Source organism: Sphaeramia orbicularis, chromosome 4, assembly GCF_902148855.1.
Source record: "Sphaeramia orbicularis chromosome 4, fSphaOr1.1, whole genome shotgun sequence".
NCBI lineage: Eukaryota > Metazoa > Chordata > Actinopteri > Kurtiformes > Apogonidae > Sphaeramia > Sphaeramia orbicularis.
Genome location: NC_043960.1, coordinates 4483609 through 4504575, shown reverse-complemented (window position 1 = coordinate 4504575; position 20967 = coordinate 4483609). Strand labels below are relative to the sequence as shown.

General features: G+C 38.9%; 1 protein-coding gene across 1 annotated transcript in view; it reads left to right on the top strand.

The window, feature by feature from the left end:
- LOC115417459 (cAMP-specific 3',5'-cyclic phosphodiesterase 4D-like) overlaps nt 1-20967 on the top strand; it is a 239641-nt gene that overhangs the window by 42612 nt on the left and 176062 nt on the right. Inside the window, exon 3 of the mRNA XM_030131388.1 lies at nt 9525-9727. Within this exon, the coding sequence (XP_029987248.1) occupies nt 9525-9727 (203 nt within the window). The remainder of the gene's footprint in view (nt 1-9524; nt 9728-20967) is intronic.

The window sequence follows — 20967 nt, the reverse complement described above, 5'->3', positions numbered from 1 at the left end:
CTGGATGTAACATTCGGTAGCAACAACAACAATGGCAGATTAGTGTTTGTTCTGCAGGTGCTGCTAAGTTTATTAGCACTACTACAACAAAACCTGTTAATGCTGTATTAACTCAATGACCAGCGGAGACGCATAAACATATACACATGTCAGATACTTTTAAATCCACCACTGTTTCCTGCTAGAAGGGCGACCAGGACCCTGCATTCTTCTGTTCTTTTAGTGTATCCCGTGGCTCTGTCTGTGTTTGTGTACAGTACCACAAATAGGTATAGCATATGTATTACACCATTTTAACCCAATTTTCCCGTTTCCATCTAGACTTCTTGAAATGATATATGTATGAATGTGAAGCATTTAGAATCCAGAAAAGAAAAATACCACGAGCGTTGTCGTCTGAACTTAGCCTTAAGGCGAAGACACACCAAATTGGCTGATGATCGTCATCAGAAAAGGTAGCGCGACCGATCAGTCGGCTCCCGTCTCCCCGACACGGTCAAAAAAGTGCGAAGAACACACCGAATCAACTACCAACCTGAGTGTACGTTCTGCACTTGTGCAAGACGTAATGTCTCCATAACAGCAGGCGGCGATAAGCTCTATTGTGGCCCAAAAAAACGAAAAACCGTAAATGAGAGAACATCTCTTTAGACCAGAACACAGAGCTCGCTGTCGTCAGTCATTGTTGTCAGCAGAGAGTGTTGAGTAGTCAAGAAGGATTGTTGTTCGACTCATTGGACGGATGGCTAGTAATAAGAAGATAGTTCATGTCAGGCTTCTTCTTGTGGAAGAAGAAAGATTCCGGTCTTCTCGTTCACTGATTCGCTGGTCAAAAACCATCCCTCCGCCAATCACATAAGTCAGACTGAATGACAAGGTAGTGGCCGATTACACATGTTGAATCAGCTGAAAAAAATGGCGACGACATTAACAACAGCTGATCGTATGGAACACACCAAACAGACTCTTGTCACTGACCTCACCAGACTGCCCGATGGCGTCCAACTGGCGAAAACTTGGGTTGGTGTGTCTTCTCCCTTAGTGTGTCCAGTTTGTTCCAAGCCCCCCGAACCGGACACGGCGTCATCTGTTGTTATTATTTGTACATACTGTATATGTTATATTTTCTGTGCAGAGATGGAAATCTAAAAGACAGTTGATGCAAACACACCCATTTGTTCTCTTTTATTCCCTCACCCAATGAGAATCAATAAGAGAATCAATAATGAATCAGATTGATAAGCAAAATCGATAATGGAATCGGAATCATTAAATTCTTATCGATTCCCATCCCTAACACATGACTGACATAAAATCCCATAGAATAACATAAATGATTAGACAAATGAGGTTAATGAGAGTGTGAGATCTGGAGAACTATAACACACATGGATAATGTAAGGTTCAATAGTTTTACAGCGCCACAAAAATGTAGAGATAACTTTTACTCACATTTACTTTTGTCCTTTTGTGCTTTTACTTGAATAAACAAGTTGAATCGGTGCTTCTTTCTTTATCTTACTTTACTGAACTATCTGTGGGTTTGGCCACATCTAATATTAGCAGACTCCATTTGTAAGCTAATAGTAGCCAGTGATTCACAATGTTACTGCTGTAGAGGAGCAGAAGAGATACATAAAGACTTATTTTCACCGAAAACCCAAGCAGAGTCCAGAATCAGTGCAGACAGATGAGGAAGGAGCTCATTTTATGCAATATTATCTGTTCATGCAGTACATTTATATTGTCCCAGATGGTTTTTATTGTTTTTTTTTTTTTTTATGTGAACGCTCTTTTTTTATCAACTGGTATTTATTTACTTCATTAGCACAAAATCCACTTGTTCACCCAAAATATTTTCAGCTGCTGCATTGCAAACAAAACTGTGAGATGTGTCTGCTTTCAAGGTTATGCTGTTTTATTTTCTCCCAGTACAAAGGCTTTTTTTGTGCACTGAATGAGAAATAAACAAAGGTGGAATACAGCATCTGGGCAAAATCAAAACTTTGTGAAGAACAGAAAGGAAAGCTGGATCAATATCCTATAACACCAGAGAGAAAGACAAGTCAAGGATGACAGAAAACACATGGCAGACTGTCATGTTTGGTGTTTGATGCTTGGGAAAATGAGACTTCTGTTTCTGTAGGATCACAGATCAATACTCATCACTTCTCACTAAATCACCACAGGACAGTTGCAGACACAGTTGGAACAGAAATGGATTTTGGGGTTTGTGTGTTTTCTTGTCCTGCTAGGTTTTCGTGTATAGACACTAAACATAACATGATGTGACACATTGGTTCTGCATGGCTGTTTTAATGGAAGAAGTTGGTGATTTGGCCGTTGCATTGTTGGCTTTTTGTAGCAGGAAACGACCATATTTGAACAAAAGGGGTAGAGGAGTGTTAGGTGTCAGAGTTATTTGCACAGGATTATGGGTGAGCGAATGGAGATGGTTGAGTGAATCCCTACTCAGAGATTCACTGCAGACAGATGAATCACTCCCCATGAAGATTCAGTTCTTGCACAGAGATCCACGCACAGGCAGAAGAATCACTCACCAAGAAGATTCAGTTCTCATACAGAGATTCTTTCACAAACAGAGGACTCACTCGCACACAGACATTTGAATCCGCTACCCTGTGAGTCCTCTGTTTCTGATTCGTTCTTTCGAATGTGATTGGGCTGTCATGGAAGTTTTTAGCACTCTGGACACCATTTTGAAGCAAGAACACAAAAACTCACTGAACTGGGGTTAAAGCAAATATGTTATTACGTGTGAGAATATTGAGACAACAGACCACAATCGTCCAAAGCCTTGACCCCTGCTGTCTGACCAACAGAAGAATTTTCAAAGCTTATTTATGTTTAGTCCTTTCCCATGTTAGGTTAACAATCAGTTGATTGGTTTCTTCTAAACTCCACCTATATACTAGGGATGCACCGATGCCACTTTTTTCCAGACCGAGTACGAGTACTTACATTTGAGTACTTGCCCATACTGAGTACCGATACGAGTACTTAATAATCCCATTCCAGTTTTTAGTTCCTTTTGTAAATGTGCTTTATTGTCGTTGTCATTAGTCTGACTGGAACAAAGTGCTGCTACTAACATTTTATGTGTTGGAATGAGCATTTGTCAATTAATCCACCAGGGGGCGCCGCTCTGAATTAACCATACTGGACAAATACCACGAAGAAGAGGAAAGTTTAATGAGAAGAAGAAGAAAGTCAGTAATAACAAACATGGAGACGACAGAGGTAACACTAATGTGATACTAATATTGCAGCGTTTTCTCTGGTAATGTTTAACAGCGAAGCTTCAGCAGGAAGAGAAAAGACAAATGAGCCATAAGTTTCATTTTCACTTCCGCTGGTGGTGGTCTGCACCGCTCCGTACCTCCATAGTATTATCAGTAGGATGGACACTGGTCCAGCCCTGGGTAGTTGTCCTAAATGTGTCAGTAGTTTTTCTCTAACTCACACAGTGGCTCTTTGAACAGATCCTCTACCTCCGCGGTTCTGCTGGTATTCTCTGTCTGGGTACTCATCCGCCAGCACCTGGAAAACAGATGGAATGTACGCAGAGGACGGACAGAACGCTGCGTCCGTATCTGTCTGTGTCTGTAACGTTACTTGCAGTCAGCGTTACTTTTATCACCATCATTTATTTTGAAAAATCTCCACACTCTTCACACTCCAAACACATTATTCCACCGCTGTGTACCTGCTGCGCTGAACTGGGAATGTCACACAGCCGTAAGTGGTATCAGTGCCTTTGTATCGGATTACTTTTACATGTATGAATACGAGTACACACACTGAGTATACTGGTATCGGATCGGTGCATCCCTGCTATATACACATTTTACCTTAAACTGTAAAAGGAGAACACTTGGTCAGTGAAGTCAGTAGTATTTCCTTAAAGAGAAGGTAGACGGTAAGTCTCTGACTCATCAATAAGTAGGCAGTGAAAGAAACAACAAGCTTGACATGTTTGACAAGTTACACAGCCGGTGGCTCTAAGTTATGCAATGTTTAAAATGGGAATACTGGACACTGCAACATTTCACTTTTCTTTGTCAGGGCAGTTCTGGCTCAAATTACTCAAGTATTCATACAACCTGGATCCTATCAATGAGTGATTCAGAATGATCCCAGTCCTTAAAGAGTTTCTGACTTTGTCTTGATAATACAGTAAACTTCATCAAGCACTGCATAATAAAGTCTTTTTGCAGTCTTTTTAGGGGAACTTCTATAAAGCTGGATGTTATAGAAAAAAAAAAATGTTTTACTAAATAACCAGAAACTCCAACTTTGCAGACGAGTGACGCATCACTCAAACACAGCAGATATCATCTATTCGCCCTGAAATCATATTAACAGAGAAAAATTAAAGATGGACCGGAATGCTTATCAAAGGGTCCAACAAAAACAGTGACATCAGAATGACTTAGTATTTTTACAGAGAAGTTGAATGTCAGTAAGTTGTGCAAGAATTTTCTGTTCTTGCAGTAACAATGAAATCTTTATTCAATATTTATCCAAACATAAATGCACTATTTTTATATAGACTTGAGTTCATAGATATAAATACTATTAATATTGTTCATAGATACTGTTACATACTGTTAATATTGTGTCTATTCATATTTTATCTCTAATTTTTAAAAAACAATTTTATTCTACTTTTAGCCCTACTTTTGTTTACTTTTTAAACATTTTATATTTTATTTTCTCATCTTATTTTTTAGTTTTGTTATCTTATATTTACACTATTCTTATTTTCTGAAGTATTTGGTTTTTATTAATATTGTTGCACTTACTGGAATAGGACTCCTAATTTCTATTCTATTCTATTCTATTCTATTCTATTCTATTCTATTCTATTCTATTCTATTCTATTCTGTGTCAATGGAAGCCAGGTTTTTTGGAGCAGCAGTGGTCATAACTGGTACTACACTTTCAGGTACTAAATCATCTCTCTCATTATATCCCTGAAATTGAGTTTTGGGAATATAATGGTTTTACTCTGACTGGATCCACTGCAGCCGCCGGATCTCCTTGGTGTTTTGGTGATAACTAGGACAGATTTGGTTGGATTTCTTCTCCTTTGATAACCAACATAGTGGACCCCTAGTGGAAGAACCCTATCGATTTCAGCTTCTCTATGAGTATTATAAGTCATCCACATGGAGGCGCTTTAGTTGGAAATCAGTTTTTTGGACATAAATCACACAATAATAGGTTGATTGAGATAAAATTTGGTTCATATTGATCATCTTCCAAATGTCCATGTTCTGTCTACCATCCAGAGTTCATATGGGGTCATTTTTATTCACTAGGTGGAGTTTTGTGGGAAAAATTGGTTCTCGGACCATTATTCTGCCACTATCAGGTCCATGTAGCTCAAATTGAGTTCATATCGATTGTCCAGCAATTATCGTGGATAGATTTATATATAGCAGAGGATTGGGGGGATTTCGGGGATACACCCCAGCTGTTGCCCCCCGACAGCGTAAGCCTCGTTGCCTCTTGGTTTCATGTGACTTCTTCAAAATGAGGATAATACATCATGGTCGTATGCTTTTTACACAAACACACTCTCACTTTCACACTGTTATTTATCAACCAGTCAAAGCTGCCCGTCATCTGTCACCTCTGCGATCCATCATGTCGCATCGGTAGATATTGAATAGATTCTCTGCATCCAAAAGGCCAATTCAGTAACTAGAGAAGAAGACAAACTATTTACTTGTTTATTGTCAGATATGAAAAGTGTGTGTGTTGTCCTGTAATACCCACAAGGCCAGAGCCACATGTCACTGTCCCCAAAAGGCGGGCTGAGAAATCGACTCACCACTGCTGTGTTTACCACCAGGGCTTTGTGGAATCGCTTTAAATTGTTGATGTTTGCAGTGACAGTATTGTTATGATTGTTATTTTGACTAAATCCTACACACAAAACACTGCCACGCATCAACGCTGATGCTTTGTAAACATATGGTAATGGGACACTAAAGTGAAGTCTCTCATCTTTCATTAATGGTGGTTGAGTTGTGTTACTGTTCATTTCATTCATCTGATGTGGAGTTCACTGTGTGCTCTGATGTATACGTTCATATAGTGAAGGGCTGTCAAACTCATTTTAGTTCTGGGGCCACATTCAGCTCAAACTGATCTCAAGTGAACTGGACCAGTAAAATAATAACATAATAGTCTATAAATAACGACAACTACAAATTTTCCTTTTGTTTTTGTGCAAAAAATTATGTTAAATAATCAAAATATTTACATCCAAACTATCCAAACAAAAAACGATGTAAAAAACCTGAAAAAATGGAGATTTCTTTAGAAAAATAAGTGCAATTTTTAACAATATTATGCCTCAGTTGATCATTTATACATGTGCATTATGGATTGGATTTACAAAGGCACAAAACATTTAGTAACAGGCAGAAAACTTAAACTTGCACCTAATTTTCTGTTATAAACTTCTGTGAAATGAATGAGACCTTGCAATGTCCTATGATTCTACTCCAGATATTTTTATATAATTATGAATATTTTAAGCTTGGCCTTCAGAGCTACTTTGTGTTTCATTATTCTTCTTGGGTTACCTTTATTTTCAGAAACTCAGCGTCTCGACTAGTTTTCTTTTTGCAGCCAAAACTTAATGATATGTAGTAGGCTATGATTTAAAATTTTAAAAAGTAAATGAAATGAATTCAATTAAAAAATGTAGACCTGTTTAATGTTAGATACTGAAATAAAGTTCCTCTATGCAACAAATAATGCTGGAGTTCTCGACCAACAGATCTATTTTTCTTTTTCAATGTTATGGACCACTCATGGGATAATGGATTTAACAGATTATTTTCTGGCTGCAAGAAGTGAAGACAATGTGTAATTTAAAAATACTCTTTTCTCACTAAAACTGCATATTAAATATGACTGCAGAAAAACACTGATACTTAATATATGTTACAAGCAAACAGGTCTTATTTTCAGTTTTTGTTGAGCACAAAATGTCTGCAGACGAAACATTTCAATTTTGTGATTTAGGTATTTTTCTCAATTTTCAGAAAGACAAACATCAATTGATTGAAACTACAATGTGACTGTATTTTCCATTATGCCGCATGTGCAATTCAAGTATTTACAATTATTATTATTATTTTTAATCTTAATAAATGCTTTTTTCTCTTTTCAGAATGTCTTGAGTCGCTACTTCTCATTTCATTGTTTTGTAGTCAAACTACGACAATAAGGGATGCAAAGACTTCAATATTGGCTGATATTTACTGATATCAGGAAAGGCTGGTAGCAGCAGTTTAGATGGATAGTTTTTTTTTTTTTCATAAATCTGTATGTTTCAACATTCTGTTGAAGATGAAGTAATGAAGGGCTGAAAGATTTTACAATAGTACATTTTTTACAATAGTACCTACTGAATTTAGATTTTATGATGAAGATTTCTTAGTTAATAGGAGGATAAATAGCTACAAAATAGAATTAAGAAACAGAAAGTAATCTCACTATTTGCATCTGAGAAAATGGCATTTGTATCAGCCAGGAATTTTGCAATGGGTGCATCTATTAATAAATATTAATGTGTTAATATTAATGCTGTCAAATGATTAAAATTTTTAATTGGATTAATCACAGGGTTGGTGTGGATTTATTTCGATTAATCACGTTTAAATATCAACCTTAAATGTTCTTTCTTTCTTTCTTTCTTTCTTTCTTTCTTTCTTTCTTTCTCTGCTAAAAGCCTGACTAGGGGCTGGAGATGGAAACTAGCAACAGCTCTAATCTCTTTATGTGAATCATTAGTTACCACAACTTGTTTGTAACAGGTAGAAGTTATACTATGTCATTAGCCTTGTCCCTATCGAATAAACTTTATAAATAAAATAAAAAAATTAATCGTGTTTCATTTTGCATGAGCAAACAGGCTCAAGAAAGAAGGGAATATATATGACTTAACGTGTTTATTAAACGCCTTCAACAGTTTCAACAAAACAACTTGAAACTGTTCCGCCTTGCTTGGTCTTGCTCGGTCGGTTACCGTCTCACATGCACAGATGGGCAGTTGATCTGGTAGTGACAGGCAGCAGAACCAACCCATAAAGATGGAAGACACTAAACAGCATGTTGGACCTCTGGCGTCTTCCATCTTTATGGGTTGGTTCTGCTGCCTGTCACTACCAGATCAACTGCCCATCTGTGCATGTGCAACGCTAACTCTACTTGGACAAACTGACCCAAATGCATGTTCAGAGTCATTCTACACTGCAGATGGGTTAATTACATAAGCATTTTTAATCACATTAGTCATGATGATGGATTAATCCACATTAACGCGTTAATTTTGACAGCCCTGTTCATCGGCTGGGTTTGTTTTCCACCTCTGTATGTCTTTTCAAACTCAAAACTGCAGCATTACATACAGCAGTGGAAACCATTTTTGGACACCCTTAAGATTTTACACAATCTCAAATATTATCAAGAAATATTTGCAGAAAAAAAATTATGTTTCAAAAGATACAAATTATTTGTTTGTTTATTGTCAACAAAAAATAGCCAAACTAAATTCTTGTCAGTTTCAACATGTTTCAACATCTGCTGAAATGTCCACTTTTGACCCCGATGGAACTGAGCATGTGCAGAAGGGAGCATGTGGGTCTGGAGAATGGAACAATACTTACAGAGTTCAATAGCTTACTCAATATATTTCAAGTATTCAATATTCTGAAAATAAAAAAGCTATCAAAACCACTGTTCTATGTAACACTTATGATCTTTGCGTAAACTGATATATTATTTCTACCTGCATATTTTGTCCCTTGGCTATGTTCTGTTCATGTTGTTATATTAATATTGTATTGTATTTTTTAGATTTCTGTTGTACTCTGTGTAACAAAAAATGTATTCATTCATTCATTCATTCATTTTCTGAACCCGCTTTATCCTCACCTCACTAGGGTCAGGGGGGTCACTCGGAGCCTATCCCAGCTACTTATGGGCGAAGGTGGGGTACACCCTGGACATTTCGCCAGTTCATTGCAGGGCTGAACATATAGAGACAAACAATCACTGTCACATTCACAGCTAAGGGCAGTTTAGATTAACCAGTTAACCTGTCAGTGCATGTGTTTGGATGGTGGGAGGAAGCCGGAGTACCTGGAGAGAACCCACAGACACGGGGAGAACATGCAATCTCCACACAGAAAGGTCCCACCCCCCGTCGACTGGTGTTGGAATTGAACCCAGGACCTTCTTGCTGTGAGGCACGAGTGCTAACCACTGTACCACCGTGTCGCTACAAAAATTTTTGAATAATTACAAAAAATAATAATGAAAAAAAACCCACTTAGAGTTCAATGACTTAAAAGTGATTCTTTATTAAATATATCACAAATCCATGGGGTGAAACAAAAGCTTTTTTCCTCCACTGTACATTTTATACTGTACATCTCATCCATAACACAAGTTCTTCTTCTCTTCTTCTTGTTGTGCAGGACCGCCGGGAGTCTCTCCCCATCACCCATCAGGCTGTGCGGCGGCGTTTTTCGGGGCCGCTGCTCCTTCCTCCGCTGTGGAGGCGACACTCGTGTCAGGAGCGGCCGTGTGATGCCCGCCGGCCATCCGCCACCCACAACCTGCCGCTGGACCGACTGGAGGTGCTGTACAGGAGAGCACTGGCCAGCCATGACGAACACCGGTCAGTCACACAAACACACAACACACTCTGTTTGTCACCAGCTTTTATCACTCTAGATTGGATCGGCTGAGTGTGTGGGCGTCCCAGAGCATGTGCGACCTCAGCCTTCATTCAGGCAGCTGTCAATGGGATTTGTTTTGCTGCAGTGAGACAGAATGAAGCAGCTGTTTTGTGCATGAAAGTAAATGCCAGTGTGGGCTGTTTGTGTGTTTGTACACGGTACAGGTTGGTATATGTAGGCTACTGTTTACACCAATACAGTACAGGCTTTTGTGGAAGGGTATTTCAGTTTACTAACATATTTTCTCTCTTCACTTTTGGAGTTTTGTTGTTGTGTAATTCATCTTGAGTGATGTTCTAGCGTTTTGGGTAGTGATTAGGACCATCTGTTGGCCTGTGTTACCGAGGCAAATGATGTTTATTCAGCTCAACACCGAAACATTTGGAAAGATAATATGTCTTGAATCGAAAATACAATCTGTTGCCGTGTTTCCACTTCATGGAACCGGCTTGACTCGACTCGGCTTGGCTCAGCTTGGCTCGGGTTCCAGGTCCTATTCCTGGAGACCGTTTCCATTGCAGGATGCGACTGACTTTACAGTACCTGGACGTCATAGCGATGCTGCGCATTACTTCTGTGTCGTCTGCTCAGAGTTGCTGATAAACTCGCTCGTTGTGTGTTGTCTCGTCAAGCTCATGCTGAATTTTTACATCTGAACCTTCTGGACCGACCATGGTGTAGTTTTCGGGCTGTCATCATGTGGATTAACCTACCGCTATATTTACTGTAAACTTCTGCATCTGTTTTTTGTAAAACGGCGGGTCACACAGATGACTCTCTGACCAATCAGTGGTCTGCAGTGTTTACACGTCACTTTTTAGTATCTGGTCCCCAGTCTTGGAACCTTGGCGGAGGTGATACCAAAAAACTAGTACCGGGTACCAGATTCAGGGTCCTTTTTTGTCATGGAAATGCAAACAGGCCGAGTCGAGTCGAGTTGAGCTGGTACCACGGAGTGGAAACACGGCATAAGACTTCGCAACCCAGGCTCACAGTGGCTACCGTCCTTATTTTTCCTAATTTCTGTCTTCATTTCTTTCAGCTCATTGGCTCTAAATGTCCTTTTTCTGCCCCGGTGTTTTGTTCGCTTCAGGTAGGCAGTGAACCTCAAGGAAACAGCAGAGCGTCTCAAAGGGTTTTTGTGACTGTTAAGGCCATTCCACGAAGTCAAGTGGCGTTCTCATGTGTTTAGTGGATCTTATTTATTTCCTACAAACCTACAACATCTTTAACCACAGTAGCCTAAGCCTTGGCAAGGAATTCACTGCCACAATTTTTAATTTCAGAAATTCAAGCAGTTTTTCTAAAAGGTTGAGAATTTTCATATTTACTCAAGAATAACTGAGCTATTGCACATCCTATAGTGATATCATCTAGACCAGGGGGGTCAAACTCATTTTAGTTCAGGGGCCACATACAGCCTAATGTGATCTAAAGTGGGCCGGACCAGTAAAATAATATAAATAATAGGATAAGAACTTTTGAGTGAAAAAAGTAAAATTCTGTAATGAAAATGTTTACATCTATGAACTGTACTTGAACATAACATGAACAATATGAACAACTTGAAAATTCAAAGTGCAATGTTAACAATATTACGTCTTAGTTTATCATTTATACATGTGCATCACAACGTACTGTACAGATCACAGTTTATCTACAAATGCACAAAACATTTAATAACAGGGAGAATATTTTTAAAATTCCACAGATGTCTTTTAAGACATTTCAGGTTATTCACATTTTCTGTAAAAGGCTAGTCTGTAAATGAAAACATTTTTGTGAAATGTAACTTTTTTTTACACTAAAACAAAGAGAAAAATTAGCAGCTTTCATTATTTATAGGTTTTTATGATAGCATTTTACTGGTTCAGATCCACTTTTGGTTGAATTGACCTAAGATGATTCTAACATCATTGATCGGTAATATTTTCAGTGTGATTTTTGCATTTCACAAACTCATCCCACCAGCCAGATTGGACCCTTTGGTGGGCCGGATTTGGCCCCCGGGCCGCATGTTTGACACCTGTGATCTAGATGGTTTGTTTTTCTTTTGTTTGTTGTGGAGCTGTTTTTTGTTTCTGTTTTTTGGGTTTATTTATTTATTCTTTTTTCTGTTGTTGTTGTTGGTATTATTATTGTTATTGTAATTGTTTTGTATTGTGTGCTGTTGTTGATTTTTGTGTTGTTGTGTTGAGTGTATGTACATCCTGTTTGTTGAGTGGGTTGTGGGAAATTGTGGTGCTTTGTTTTTATGTTGTTAATGACCCCAGGAAGAGGAGCTGCTGTGGTGTGTAGCAGCTAATGGGGATCAAACTAACTAATAAACTAACTAATAACCTAAGCCTGAACCTAACGCTAACCTTAAGACCTTAAATCTAATGATGTACGCTGCATTTTGCCTCCATTAAAGAGCTGAGTCACTTTAAAGTCCTCATAACCTAAGAAATACATGGCCGTGCGCACATTTACACAAGAAAAAGATGGGTGAAATGTGTTTTGTTGTGTCCAGGTTTAATGACAGACCTCTTTCCCTTTCAAATGCCCAGTAATTACCTCAACAGGAAGAGCCCCGCCACTAAAAGGTCACAGCTTTCTGTTTATGTGAGTCTGCCTCAGTAATGTTGGCATCTATGTACTCTGCCTCTTTCTTTACCTTTCTGCGAGTTGCATCATTTATTTCCAAGCTTCAAATGTAGTCGTGTTGTCATGTCCAGTACTTGTGCACAGTCTAGTATTTTATGATACTTGAGCGAACTCTGTGATTTCATGTCATAAAGGTTTTCTCAGTGAAAAGGTTTCTCTGCTTGTTTGTAAGGACTTAGCAATGGGTGGTTCCTGACGTACACAAGAAGTTGCATTAAAACGAACGAATACATGCACTGAATGTAAGAACATAAATGGAGAATGCGTTTCATTCAGATTTTCCAGCACTAATAACCTTATTGTTGCTGTACCATGTACCATTACTAATCCTCATTTAAAAATGGGATTAATTAGCCTAATGCACAGAACGCCTTAGAAACAGCCTCAGCCAAACTTCAAATACTTAATTGGCAAAACAACACAAACTACGCTTTTATTCACACCTAAAAGTCTGCACCAAGGACAAAAATCTGGGTTCATGTTTTTTTTCAGCATCTACATCTGTCTCATTAATTTTGTTTTCACATTATACTACTACATCCTTCTGTCACCATCTACTACAGCTACGTCTCTTGGCATGTTTGGTTTCTCGTTTTTTGGTGACAACAGCCCTGTAATTGCTCAGGAAGTCCAAAATATTCCCTCCTGTATGTTGCTGTGGGCTTTCATCGGTCTGTTCGAGAGAGGCTTTAATTGAAGCTTCAAGGGCAGACCGTAACACCAAGATCTGACAATGAACATCTCAGTGAAAAGCTGTCTGATTGTCACCGCTACACACACGTACACCGTTCAGCCATAACATTCTGACACTGACAGACATAGTGGTACTGATGTCGATTATGTCATCCCAATGGGACCTGACAGTGGGTGGATATATTATCAGGCAGCCAGTGGATATAGAGAGCGCAAAGTTAATGTGTTGTAAACAGCAAAAAGCTCAAGAGCAGGGATCTGATCAACTTTGACGAGGGAGAAATTGTGATGTCCAAATCCCACCTCCAGATCTTGTTCATTCCCAGTATAACGTGGTTTGTACCTACCACAAATATCTAAAGAACAACAACTGGATCTTAACCAAGCCAATCTTTTTAGAAGAATCTTTATTTTGTCAGTAGTAGGGGTGTTAGAAAATATCGGTTCTGCAATATATCGCGATATTTCAGTTCACAATACTGTATCGATATTAAAAAGTACTGTATCAGTATTTTTAGGTATTTATTCAAATGCAGACATGGCAGAGGTTCATTTTTGTTTTTTGGTTTTCTTTATTGTTTATATCTTATTTATTATTATTTAACACTGTTTTATTAAATAATGGTTATTTGAAGCATCCTAAAAGCACTTTTTACTGTCTGAGAGGCAGTGGGAGTTCCTTTGGAAACTAGAAGAATTAGAAATATGTTGTGATATAGTATTAGATCCTGTTCTGATCAAATAAAAATGTCTTTAGTATTTGTACATATTTCTGGTGTAATTCAATTTTTCCAGGAAATAATCTTCAGAAACAAACAAAAAATTTGCCTTTTTAACAGTGTCATGATATATCGTGATATATTGTATCCTGATCCTAGTATTAGGATTTGTATCATATCGCCAGATTCTCTCCAATACACAGCCCTAGTCAGTAGGTTCACACACATAAACATGCACCACACTGAAATTTGTCCTTTGGCATGCATGCATCATACACCATATCAGGCAAATGGGGGGGGGGGGGGGGGGGGGGGGGGTAAGTGTCTTGCTCAGGGGAATCCAGGCAATTGTACCGGCAACCCATCGGTCACAAGCCAACTCTTCAGCCATCTAGGCCATGGCTGCTCCCCTATCTATGGGAGTGGAACCGTATTACCACCTGTCTAATATTATGTAGGTTCCCCTTTTTCCTCAAAAACAGCTCTGACCCGAGGCCGAGACTCCACCAGACCTCTGAAGGTGTGTGTGGTATCTGGACCAAGACGTCAGCAGCAGATCCCTGAAGTCCTGGAAGTAGAAAGTTGGACCTCCATGGGTTGGATTTACTTGTCCAGTACCACTCACAGACGAACGATGGGCAGCAAAATGACTAAAACATGAGCAAAAATTAACAAATACTGACCAAACTAACCAACAAAATTAAAAATGAATGCAAAAAGAATACAAAAATACAAGAATACAAAAAAAAATGAACTCAACAGTTAACACAATGTACAATATAGACAAAAATGAGCAAAAGAATAAACAAAAACTGACCAAAACAAACCAGAAAAATAATAATAACTAGAAAAGCACTCAGAGAGCGCAGACCTCCGCCAAGGCAGGTCAGTGCCCCCCCACCCCCCACCCCTGATCACCACCAAAATTTAATAATTTGTTCCTTGTGCCAGTATCAACATTTCCTGAAATTTTCAACCAAATCCGTCCTTAACTTTTTGAGTTATCTTGCACACAGACAGACAGACCGACAAACCAACGCCGGCAAAAACAGAACCTCCTTGGCAGAGGTAATTAAAAATAAATAAATAAATAAATAAAATCATCCGATAGTAAAATGAACTCAGTAGTCCAAACAATGAACAAAATGGACAAAAATGAATGAAACAATGGCCAAAATATATTATAAATTTGACAAAAAAGTGGTTAAGAAAACAACATGATAGTCAACAAAATGAACAAATATAACCAAGAAGATGAATAAAAATGATCAAATGGTGAACAAACTAACCAACAAAATGACTAAAAATGAACGCAAAAGAATACAGTTGTCAACAAAATGAACTCAATAGTCAACACAATTAACAAAATGAACAAAAAATGACCAGAATATACAACAAAATGACCAAAACAATCATTAAAAATGTACATGATAGTCAACAAAATGAACTAAATTGTCAACACACTTAACAAAAAAAGAATACAATCATAAATAACATGACCAAATGTTAGTAACCAGTGGTTGCACAAATCTGCTGCACAGGTTTGATTCGAACCCTGCCTGTCAGATATAAACCTTCTACCGCCTGCATTTTCGTTTTGTGCTGTTGGCTTTATTTAATTTATTGTAAAGCTGCAGGAGCTGAAATCATGAGGAAAAAAAACAGCAGAAGTTGACAACACACCTTCCATCTGTAGCAGTCTCCTTTTAATCCTAATACACAACTGAACAGAAATACAGATGTTTCATGGTGACATGGGAAAGTCAAACCACTGACTGGAAGAGCAGAATCACATCTGAACCCTCTAGACAAAAATCTCCGTGTCTGGATACATTTTTATGGCCTGAAAACACAGGGAACGAGTTGAAGTCGTGTGTTCTCTGGGCTGGAAATGGCAATATACTGAAGGTAAATATGGGATTTTTGCCTTGTGATGTTTAAAACCATCCAGCAGCGCAGCTTTAATTAAGCGGTGGATTTGGGTGAACTGTGTGGAACCATCCGTTTAATATAAGCAAATATTCTGAAATTAGGAGGAAAAGGGGTGACCCAGTTGCTGGGATGCAAATATATGACGCTCTGAGCTGTTACATTTTTTTGCAGCATGTCATTCCCTATTTCCTTTCTCTTGCACTTTCCTCAGTCAAATAAAGGCACAAAAATACCCTAAAATATGATGGTGGCGATGGTGTCACGGTGCCAAATCCAACTGGTTTTGTATCAGAAATAAGCAACATGACAACGTGATGAACATAATAATAGAATGTGATTTTTTATATTGTTATAAATAGACAGAGCTGCTTGTGTCTAACGAACCATAGCTGAGCCACGACTAGAAACACAAAGTCGATCACATTTCAGTAGGCGGCAGAACATTAGCTGTCAAAGAGAGAAGAAGACGTGGTGACTTTATGTCGTGTCTACACACAAAAAAAAACAAACACCTGTGGACACTGGATAAAACTGGACCGAGCAGATGCAGAGGTTTTAATCTGTCATGAAGGCGTAGTTCAGTTGTAAACTTGTGTTTCCTTAAAGCAGCGTATGACTTTCACACTGAACAGTTTATAGTAATGTAATAAAGCTTAAATCATTTTAGTACATTGGAATTAAAGCATTTTAGTAAGTACAAAGTCCGGGCTTACAGTGTAGCAAAACATACAGGGGTTGGACAAAATAATGGAAACACCTTAAAAAATCAACAAAATATAATTTAATATGGTGTAGTTCCGCCTTTTGCAGCAATTACAGCCTCAATTCTCTGAGGTATTGATTCATACAACTTGTGAATTGTTTCCAAAGGAATTTGAAGCCATTCTTCAGTTAGAATACCCTCACACTCTTTTAGAGACGATGGCGGTGGAAATCGACGTCTTACTTGAATCTCTAAAACTGACCATAAATGCTCAATAATGTTGAGGTCTGGGGACTGTGCCGGCCATACGAGATGCTCAACTTCATTAGAATGTTCCTCATGCCATTCTTTAACAGTTCTAGCTGTATGGATTGGGGCATTATCATCTTGAGGTGAAGGTGTTTCCATTATTTTGTCCAACCCCTGTACATAATAATACAAATACCAAGAACATAACACTCTTAGACAGAAGAACAGCACAGTAGTTCCATTTACATGTCCGAAAAGGGGTGGGAAGAAGTGCAACTTATTTAATCCCACCACCTCTGCCTAAAATATTATTAATAATATATATATATATGTCCCTGTCCCCAGCCTCAGATGGGTGGAAGTTGATGAGGCAAAGTGTTACAACTGTACCCGGTCTCCCCTACTGTGAAAACCCCCGGTGGTCTGTTTTCACAAGAAACACAGAGAAAATGTTCTGTGGAGGAAAAAAAAGGCGAGAAAATGACAGAATAATGGAGAAAGAGAGGGAGAGTAAGTAGAAAGAGCGGCAGAGGAGAGAGAGGTAGAGGGAGAGAGAGAGAGAGAGAAAGAGAGAGAGGTAGAAAGAGAGAGAGTGAGGTAGAGAGAGTGAGGTAGAAAGAGAGAGAGTGAGGTAGAGAGAGAGAGAGTGAGGTAGAAAGAGAGAGAGAGAGAAAAAGAGAGAGAGTGAGGTAGAAAGAGAGAGAGAGGGAGAGTGAGGTAGAGAAAGAGAGAGAGGGAGGTAGAAAGAGAGAGAGAGAGAGAGAGAGAGAAAGAGAGGTATAGAGAGAGAGAGAGAGAGGGAGAGAAAGAGAGTGAGGTAGAGAGAGAGAAAGAGAGGTAGAGAGAGAGAGAGAGAGGCAGAAAGAGAGGTAGAGAGAGAGAGAGAGAAAGAGAGGTAGAGAGAGAGAGTGAGGTAGAAAGAGAGGTAGAGAGAGAGAGAGAGAGAGAAAGAGAGGTATAGTGAGAGAGAGAGAAAGAGAGAGAGTGAGGTAGAAAGAGAGAGAGAAAGAGAGGTAGAGAGAGAGAGTGAGGTAGAGAGAGAGAGAGAGGGAGAGAGAGAGAGAGAGAGAGAGAGAGAGAGAGAGAGAGAGAGAGAAAGAGAGGTATAGTGAGAGAGAGAGAAAGAGAGAGAGTGAGGTAGAAAGAGAGAGAGAAAGAGAGGTAGAGAGAGAGAGTGAGGTAGAGAGAGAGAGAGAGGCAGAAAGAGAGGTAGAGAGAGAGAGAGAGAAAGAGAGGTAGAGAGAGAGAGTGAGGTAGAAAGAGAGGTAGAGAGAGAGAGAGAGAGAAAGAGAGGTATAGTGAGAGAGAGAGAAAGAGAGAGAGTGAGGTAGAAAGAGAGAGAGAGAGAGAGTGAGAGAGAGAGAGAGAGAGAGAGAGAGAGGCAGTGGTGGAAGGAGGTGATGCAGCGCGCGCCTGCTGCTCAGTCGGAGCCGTTCCTCGCGGACAGCAGCATCACCATGCCGCCTCGCGCCCTCACCTGTCCCTTCACCGTCTGAAAGCGCGCGGTCTCCTCGACAGCCCGTTGTCCGCGCTCCGGTGCGCACGCTCCGGTGTCCGTCCCCCTTCCGTGTCCGCGGTTCGACCCACACTCTGCTGAAGCCAACTCGGACCGAAGCCGCACAAGTAGAGGATGGAGGTGGCCACGCTGAGCCGGGAGGGCGCGGGACTCGCCAAACCGCCCAAACACCTGTGGAGGCAGCCCCGGACCCACATCCGGATCAAACAGAGGTACAACTCCGACACCGAGCGGTACCTGTGCCGGAACCGGACCCTGGAGAAGCTGCGGCCCGGGCTGAAGAAGCCCCGCATGTCCTGGCCCTCCTCCCTCAAACGGTACAGTTTAAAGTCACATGTTTAAAGGAGGCATGGGATGGAACACACCCAGGTGCACAGGGGGCTGTCAGACTTTTACACTTAGATTCACTTTTTATGACAGAATTTAGAAAACAGCTCAAAGAAACATGCAAAAACAAAAACGCTCCACATTGCATTTTATTAATAGACTAACTCAAGGGAGTAGGTTTGAATTTGACATTGGTGGGGACACAAAAACACTCCTGAAAGTTGATGTTTTTTTTTTTTGTTTTGTTTTGTTTTTGTTTTGTTTTTTTTACATTTGCGATCATAATTTCACATCATGTAGAGCTGATCAAACAAGCAAACAGTCATAACCAGAGTAAACAATTCAGTAACTGACATGTTTATAATGCATATCGGAATATCTAAAGACAATACAAGAATTTAATGCATTCTGCAAAGTTATTCTCATGACTAACATATGCATTATTATTGAACCTGTGAATTTCCAGCCTCTCCTCCTCTACCTCCTCCTTCCTTCTCTCTACTGTCTGTCACCTGACATAAACATGTTGAAGCATGACATATGAGCAGATTAGGGATACAGTGATCATAGAGTTTGATGGTACAGTTCTTGTCTGAGCAGAAAAGGCGTTTATCTTCAATTATTACATGTAATTTATTCCCCAAAAATATGGATAAAATCACATTTAGAATCTGAAGTTTTATTGTATTTTCCCCACAAACTTTCTTTATTTGTGTTTTTTAAACAGTTGCTCTCTTCCATAGAATTACATGAGAATAAGTAGAAATAATTTTAAAAAAGTGTATCAGTTTGACATTAAGTAGTGTCTTTTATTTTACTGATAGTGACTACACAGTAGTGGCTGGATATTGGTAGGGACGTGTCCCTAGCGTCCCTACCCAATTGTATGCCCCTGAAATAACTTTAAAATAATAATTTCCAGGAAAAAAAACAGACTAATATGATGAAGATCATTACAAGATCTGCACAATTTGACAGAATTTCAGGGGAAAATAGTGGTTCTTTAAACATGTTCTTTTATTTTTGGAGCTTGAGTTTGTATTAAACAAGTATCACTTAGTTTCTTCTGATGTCGATTTATTGATTTTAGGCTTTTGTTTCTAAATGAAGCAGTTTTCCAGTTTCCAGTGAAGGTAATCCATAAAGACCCAGTGCTACTTTTGTGTCAATTCCCAAATGAATTTTTCTCTATTTCTACATTTCTTAGTTGATTTATCACCAATTTTTAAAAATAATAATATCCTCTGTATTTTGCATCTATTTGTTGTAAATCATGCATTTTCCTATATTTGATTTACTTGATCATGTAAATGTTCATGAAAACTCAGTCAGTTCAAAGTTAATTATATCAAAACAGAGAAAAATGATGGAAAAAAAAAAAAAAAAAAAAAAAAAAAATATATATATAAATTTATATATATATACACACACAAACACACACACACACACACACACACACACACACACACACACACACACACACACACACGTTACCAACACCAAAACAGCCACTTGTAACATTTACCTCAGTCTTGAGAGGTGAAAATCCATCCAATCTGGTCATGTTGAATCTGCACAAAAATCTTCAGACTCTGAACAGATCATTGACAACGCCACCTCCATGACTTCCAGATGTTTAGTCTTTATATTTATGTATTTTCACCATTTTAATCAGCTTTGTTGATATGTAAAATTATCTTCTAAACTGACAAACACACAGTAAATAATGCACAATTCAATCAGGATCTAATAAATACTTGACTGTATTCCACAGCAGGAAGGGGAAGGACTTTGTTGGTGCTTTATTGGCTTTTTCCTGCTCCACATTATCATTACTTATTCATTTTCCAAAACCACTAAGTGCTTTGAAGGTTCTTGAGGCATCTGAAGCTGATCCTCACTGACAATAAACCAAGGCGGGACACATCCGGGACAGGTCGGCGGTCCAATACAGGGCTGACATATAGAAACGAACAAGCATTCACACTCAGAATTCACACCTACGACCGATTTAGCTCAACCTGTTAACATTTAACCTACTGTTATTATAATCAGCCTTTAAAAAGCGTTCAACCAGTCGACCTCTGGTGCCTTCTGCAGTGGTCGAGAAATTAGAGTTATTGTCCTTTATCTTGCTAAAGTGCAGGAATCAATGAATAATTGTGTTTTTTAATGTAACAAAAGGTGTATCTCACTGTGACTGCTTCCTATAATTTATTCAGTCATGGTGTTTATAAAACTGATAAAGGGAGGACATTGTTCAAGGCTGTAGAAGAGACTGAACATTATGACAAAGACTAGGTGTACAGCTGTAGTTGTATTTTATATGATAGATAGATAGACAGATAGACAGATAGATAGATAGATAGATAGATAGATAGATAGATAGATAGA